General features: G+C 38.7%; 1 protein-coding gene across 1 annotated transcript; it reads right to left on the minus strand.

Annotated features, from left to right (window-relative positions):
- Positions 1-337: 337 nt before the first annotated feature.
- On the minus strand, positions 338-2619 carry LOC141760742 (leucine-rich melanocyte differentiation-associated protein). The gene is made up of 5 exons (XM_074623804.1): positions 2489-2619; positions 1548-1714; positions 1121-1302; positions 954-1031; positions 338-707 (listed from the first exon to the last, which is right to left on the minus strand). Exons 2-5 carry the CDS (start codon positions 1701-1703, stop codon positions 515-517), a joined length of 609 nt encoding a protein of 202 aa, XP_074479905.1. The 5' UTR covers positions 1704-1714; positions 2489-2619; the 3' UTR covers positions 338-514.
- Positions 2620-7069: the final 4450 nt, after the last annotated feature.

Consider the following 7069-nt stretch of genomic DNA (forward strand, 5'->3'; position numbering starts at 1 on the left):
AATTAATTAATGGCTAATATTATTTTTGCTACATTTAATTAGATACTTATTATTTTATCAAGTCATTTATTTATTTATTCATTTTTTATTTTGACATTTTGGTGAATGGGCTGAAAACTACACATAGACTGATCCAACATTAACAAGGACTGTGTGTCTACAAACAAAAAACATCTGAATAATTTGACAGACATATAAAATATTGCCTGTTGCAACTTTAACTTTGATGACCAAGCATTGTTCAAACCCACAGAATTTAAGATTAACTGTAGACAACATCCCTTTCCAAAGCTGTCAAATATAGCAGGCTGAATGTTGGGTAAGGTGTAGAAAATGATGCACGAGACACATGTAGAATATTTCCTTTTTTTAATTTGATAGTGCAGCTATAGTAAACATCCTGCAGCTTCAAACACATGTTGAAACAAGCAGATACAGGATGTGTATCATAATGTTGACAGAGTAACATTAAAGGTGTGGTTTTAAGGGGAAGGGTTTAATAACGTAGTAGATCCTATTGGCTGATGACAGCATTTGTCTTCTTCTGCATGTGTGTGTGTCTCCTTGATGAGTCCTCCCTCCACTTCCTGCTGCTGTGGCTGCTCTGCTGCAGCCGGTAGGTCTTTCTAGCCTGGACTCTCTCCTTCTCCAGGACCTCAGTGTCATCCAGAATCTCCAGTCCCGGGATCTGACTGATGACATACTGTCTGAGGAGGCAAAGACAATCAAGAAACACTCAACAAAATCTGAGAGGCTCGATTTCAACAAGTACATATAAATGTTTTCTATTGAATTTTATAATTAGAAGTTTTAAAAATGAGCCGACTGGACGCTGCTTCTGCTGACTGCAATGCTCTGGGAACAGCATAGAGAGATTTCTTGATTTTGGTTCTATAGTCAGAGACCACATCCGTGCATTGAGCAGGAAGTTAAGAAAAGAGCTGGATGCTCACCTGTAGTCTTCATACTGGGTCAGACTTCCTCCATTGAAATAGCTAGGTGCTGCCTCGTTGTTCATCATACTGAGGATCCTATATTAGAAAGCAATATAGAAGCATTAAATTAAATCATGGTTATATGCACTATTATAATAATAATAATAACACATTCCCAGGCTCACTTTATGTTGGGGAACTTTCGCCTGATTTCTTCCACAAACACAGGCAGGTTGTTGATCTTGTTCTTGTTGATACACACGGTGGTGACGCTCAGCATGTAGGGGAACTTGATGTGAGACGTGTAGTTGTTGCAGTCCAGGATCAGAGTGCTGAGCTTCTCCAGCTGATCCAACAGAGCCGGGTTCCAATAAAGACTCAATGAAGGACCCAAACACACCAAACTCAACATTCACACTTTTCTTCCACAAACTACTGGCCCTGTCAGTTTCTTCCTACATACATGGAAAGTGTCTTTAGCCACCTGATTTGACTATGTGCTGCTGTAAAAGGCATACCTGTGTCTAACTTATGCAGTACTTAGCAGTTGCAGTTGGTGAGGCCATGGGAAGCAGGAAGACACAAACGCTTCTGGTTATTAAGAAAAGGATACTCATCCAGCACATTGTAACTCAGGTCCAGCACCTCCAGTGACTCTGTCTGTGTTAGGATGGTTTCATAGGGGATTTCTGTCAGGCCCTGGTAAGCAAAAGAAAGCCACTGAAAGCTCGAGGTGTGGCTGGGTTGGCCTGAGGTAGGATGATCCATGAATAATCTCTCTGAAAGAAAGTGAATAAACTCATTTTCGAAAATGATGAAATCTCATTTTAAAGTTGATTAAAAACTGTCAACTGGTCCATTTAATGATAATATGGATACAATAACTACAGTACAAATCATATTACTCAGAGACAGTAGAGTGATGGTTACCTATGGTTAGCTACCGGACATAGTGACATCATCTTAACACAAAAATGCTGAGATATATAAAAAATGAAAGGAATAAAAACATCTCAGCACAGACAGTAATGAGCTCATTATAGTCACTAAACATGTTGACCTAAAAACACCACACATGGTGTGTTAAGTCACCTGAAAGCCCTCTTTATTCTAAAACCAATTATGGATTATATTATGGAGAAAATGCTGAAAGAGACCAATATTAAAGTTAAGAATATTCAAAATAGGTCTGCTCTTTGTTTTGAATTATCAGTCTTTTTCATAGCAGCTGCTAATGCACTTTAGATAAGATAAGATAAGATATATTTTTATTGCACTTTACTTTACTTTTTTTAATGCACTTTACACGTTATCAGTTACATTAAACACTGGTGGTGAATTCTCAAACCTTCCTCCAGACTAATTGGTGTTCTAAATGCTACCATCACAAACTTTGCAGAGAATATGTTTTATCATTTACAGTAGTAACCAACCATAAAAACATGTCATCTCAAACTGCACAAACAGATTCCAGGTTGTCCTGCTACTTTGTGAAACACTAGAATCAAACACATGGATCTAGATGCAGCATAGATAGTGTTAGCTGGACTTACCGAGCCGAGGAGCATCTGGTGTATCTGCATGCGAACCTCTGAGAAACTGCTTCCAGCTCCTATAAAAGGCGCTCTTTCATACCCGGCTGTAGATCACATGATGGGGATAATCACATTGCTGCTGAACCTTGTGGTTCAGGAACCACTGGACCACACATTAATACCATGGATACTGTTGAAGTCTCAAAAACGGGACAAAAACAACACCGGGGTTATCAGCAGTGAAGAAATATCAACATTAAATATTGTTTTACTGTAGTGGATTGCTGATCAGAGACAATATTATTGGACTGATAACATCTTGAAATTTATTTAAAAAAAATTCTGTTGACAGTGCCAAATAAACTCGTCTAAGAATAGAAATCATGAGGTTTGAAGAATTTGTTTTGATGGAACGAAGCATTATTCTAATTGTCACAGAAACATGTTGAAACAAAGTTGTGACTTGTGAATGAACAAGTTAACAAAGTGGAAGCAGATGTTCAGTCCGCGGCTGGATTATATTTTATGGGTTCCTCCGGCAAAAATGTACTGTTGGGCCTCCATAGCTCCCCCGACCCTCGCCACAGCTCCACCACTGTCTGAGCATTGTGCATGCTCCCTTTTACCCCCGAACTCCCATCAAGAACAGCAGAATACACATGACATTTTCATCATATTTAACCTGTAGCCACGGAAACCAAGCAGTACTCCTCTTACTGTGTGTTAATTAGGTTGTGGTAATCTGATTGAAAACAAATTAATTTAAGGATATGGACGATGTAAACACAATATAAATCTAAATAATAAAAGCCTTAACACTAGATTTGGACACAGGGTGCCTTAGGAAAATTGCAGGGCCTGTAGGAAATTATTAACAATATCAACAAACAGATTTACTAAATTATCATAAACCACTGAGACACAGTGAATCTGGGGTTGGGGTTCGAAGCGCCCAGTTGGTAATCCAACCTTGGTTCTGTCTGAAATAAGGAAAATAGACTAAATACTGTACACTTAAAAAAAAAAAAAAATCTCGTGAGCTGTACATATATAACTACAGAAGCCCTGAGAGGCAAGTGAGAAAAAACAATTCTGCAACTTGGCCAGATGGTGGCGCTATAACAATGAACTTTACATTTTGACCTGTAACTTTTGAACCCTAAGCCTAAGAAACAAAATTATTTTCCCCTGGATTTTGTGGGTCCAGATGAATCTATCCATATTAACCGTGCCCATTTGGCTCTTTTCCGCCATTCCGAATTTTGTCCAAATCAAATTTTGAGCTACTACTCTGACAAATTTTGAGCAATCGTCGCCAAACTTGGTACGGAACATCTCTGGACCAAGCCGGAAAAAGAGACTTTTGGGATTTTTCTATACAGTTTTGCTCTAGTTGGCCCTCAAATGTAGCTTAAATGTTGTAGGCAGGACTTATATTACAAAGAATGTCATATCTCCTGAACGCTTTGTGCTATTTCGACCACATTTGGTGGACATGTGTAACGTATATGATGTCTGAGTGACTATGGCAAATTTGGTGCCATTTGGCCAACAGGGGGCGCTGTAGCAGCATCATGTACTTATAAAGGAAGGAATCTCTGTCTATCTGCGTATGTATGACTGCCCTTCGTATATCTCGAGAGCAGTTCATCCAATCAACTTCACACTCGGTGGGAATGAGCAGCCATACCGCGGTTCTCAACAACGCATCAAGCAGCACTTCTGGGTGCCGAGCAATCGGCCCGTTGCGGACGGGCACTGCACTAGTGTTCTAAATGGGACTAAAAGCATTCATGTTTTAATCCAGGTGAGTTTTAATTTCACTCTAAACACAAGGTACATATATTGTGTGTTGGCAAGTTATTAAATTAAAACTCACCTAGAACAAAACATGAATGCTTTTAGTCCTATTTAGAACACAGGGTAGTGGTGCACTACAGCCTCTTGTGGTCAAAATGAGTATTACAACAACAAACACCTACAAAAATGACCTGGCAACAACAACAACTTTTTTCACCTGTATCCACATATGAAAAAAAGTGACATTATTAAAAAAAAAAAAATTATCCTGGCAAAACTTTTTTTAACCACTTGTCCTTTAGACTGGGCAGAGGGCAGGGAAACATGATGTGGCCTGACAAGCATATCACATGTAGACTATTTGATCCCAACCTATGTCTAATGAAAAATTTCAGAGTGAATTCCAGTACCTTTTTCTAGATCTTTGACAGAGATGTGGAAGTGCTGCGGGGGTGATCGATTCTTTCCATCCAACAAGTGGAAGACAAAGAAGTCCTGTGTTTTAGCAGCGTGCAGGCCTGTGTGCACGTAGCGCAGAAGGCTCATGTCCACCATCTCGAACAGCTGATCTACCTGTTGGAACTACGAGGGGCGCGCACACACACACCTCTGCTGGGACGAATAGTTGCATAAACTATTTGATTTTTTATAATTTAACAACTATTCAAAAAATCTAAAATCATGACCCATCCATAGTGTGAATGCGTTGGTGGACTTTAAGGTAATTAGACTGAGAAAAAGTTTCACCACATTGGTTACAGCAGAAAAGGTTTTCCCACGTTGGTCACACCAGTAAGGTTTCTCTCCACTGTGAATGCGTTGGTGGGATTTAAGGTGAGTACTAGTAGAAAAAGTTTTACTACATTGGTCACACAAGTATGGTTTCCCTCCAGTGTGAAAGCGTTGGTGGGATTTCAGTAAACTATGCAGAGAAAAAGTTTTCCCACATTGGTCACACCAGTAAGGTTTCTCTCCAGTGTGAATGCATTGATGCTTTTTCAGGTAAGATGATACAGTGAACGCTGCCCCACATTCATCACAGCTGTAGGGTTTCTCTCCAGTGTGATGGCGTTGATGCTTTTTCAGGTAATATGATTTAGCTAATACTGCCCCACATTCATCACAGCTGTAGGGTTTCTCTCCAGTGTGAAGGCGTTGATGTGTGTTTAGGGCACCTAATTGAGTGAAAGATGCCCCACATTCATTACAGCTGTAGGGTTTCTCTCCAGTGTGAAGGCGTTGATGTGTGTTTAGGGCACCTAATTGAGTGAAAAAATGCCCCACATTCATTACAGCTGTAGGGTTTCTCTCTCGTGTGACTGTGTTGGTGGACTTTGAGGGCTCTCTGAAAAGTGAAAGTTTTCTCACATTGGTCACAGCTGTGTAGTTTCTCTCCAGTGTGAACTCTCTGATGAATCAATCCCTTTCTCACTTTCTGTTTCTATAGCAACAGACATAGAGAGAGAGAGAGAGAGAGAGAGAGAGAGAGAGACTCAGTGGAGCAACCTATCTAGAACCATAAATCACATTTAGAGCATGTCTATGGAACATAACCCAAAATGTTCCAGTTTGACTAATGCACTATACTATATTTTTTAATAATATAATATATATATATATATATGAATAATATATATGAATAATATGTAATATATATATATAATAACCAATATTGTACTTTTTACTCCACTACATTTATCTGACAGCTTTAGTTACTTTACAGATGACAGTTTTTCATCCGCGTGCTGTCCAGTGAAAACCACGTATCTCCAGATGTGTTGAATGTTTGTGGTAAATCTGTTCTATAGGACTAGTTGTTTGGTATCCCTTAAAGACTCTTAAGGTGTATGACATCAAAACGTTCATTACCTGTAACATTGCTTTTGTTGTGTACTTTTGTATCCTGTGCCTTTTGTTGTTTTAAAATAGGCCGGACAAAGAGACGATTGAAAGATAGAGTCTCTGAGCATTAAGTATGCAAACCGATTTGATTCTTCCTGTAAATACTGTAAGAATAATTTATACAAATTATTAAATTAGACCCTTTTTAAATGGAATTTAACACATTCTATAAATGAAAAAAATAAATGAACTGATTGTACAAAATATTCCATTCGAGTTAACACAAATCGACTATGACTTCAACTTGAAATGTATTTATTTTTTTCTGTTTACAGTGCCAAATAAACATGTCTATGAATAGAAATCATGAGGTTTTAAGACATTTTTGAAGGAATGAAGCGTTATCCTTATGTTGAACCAAAGACTTGTGAATGAACAATTAAACAAAGTGGAAGCAGATGTTCTGTCCATGGCCGGATTATATTTTATGGGTTCCTCCGGCAAAAATTTACTGTTGGTCCCCCATTGCTCCACCACTGTCTGAGCATTGTGTATGCTCCCTCCCTTTTACCCTCACATTCCCATCAAGAACAGCAGAATACACATGACATTTTCATTATATTCAACCTGTAGCCACGGAAACCAAGCAGTACTCCTCTGCTGTGTGTCATTTAGGTTGTGGTAATCTGAATAAACACAAATTAATTTAGGGATATGGACAATGTAAACACAATATAAATCAAAATAATAAAAGCCGTAACATTAGAATTGAACACAGGGTGCCTGAGGTAATGTTGCCGGGCCTGTAGGAAATTATTAACAATATCAACAAACAGATTTACTAAATTATCATAAACCACTGAGACACAGTGAATCTGGGGCTGGTGGTCGAAGCGCCTTGTTGGTAATCCAACCTTGGTTCTGTCTGAAATAAGGAAAATAGACTAAATACTGTAC

The sequence above is a fragment of the Sebastes fasciatus genome, chromosome 22, assembly GCF_043250625.1.
Source record: "Sebastes fasciatus isolate fSebFas1 chromosome 22, fSebFas1.pri, whole genome shotgun sequence".
NCBI lineage: Eukaryota > Metazoa > Chordata > Actinopteri > Perciformes > Sebastidae > Sebastes > Sebastes fasciatus.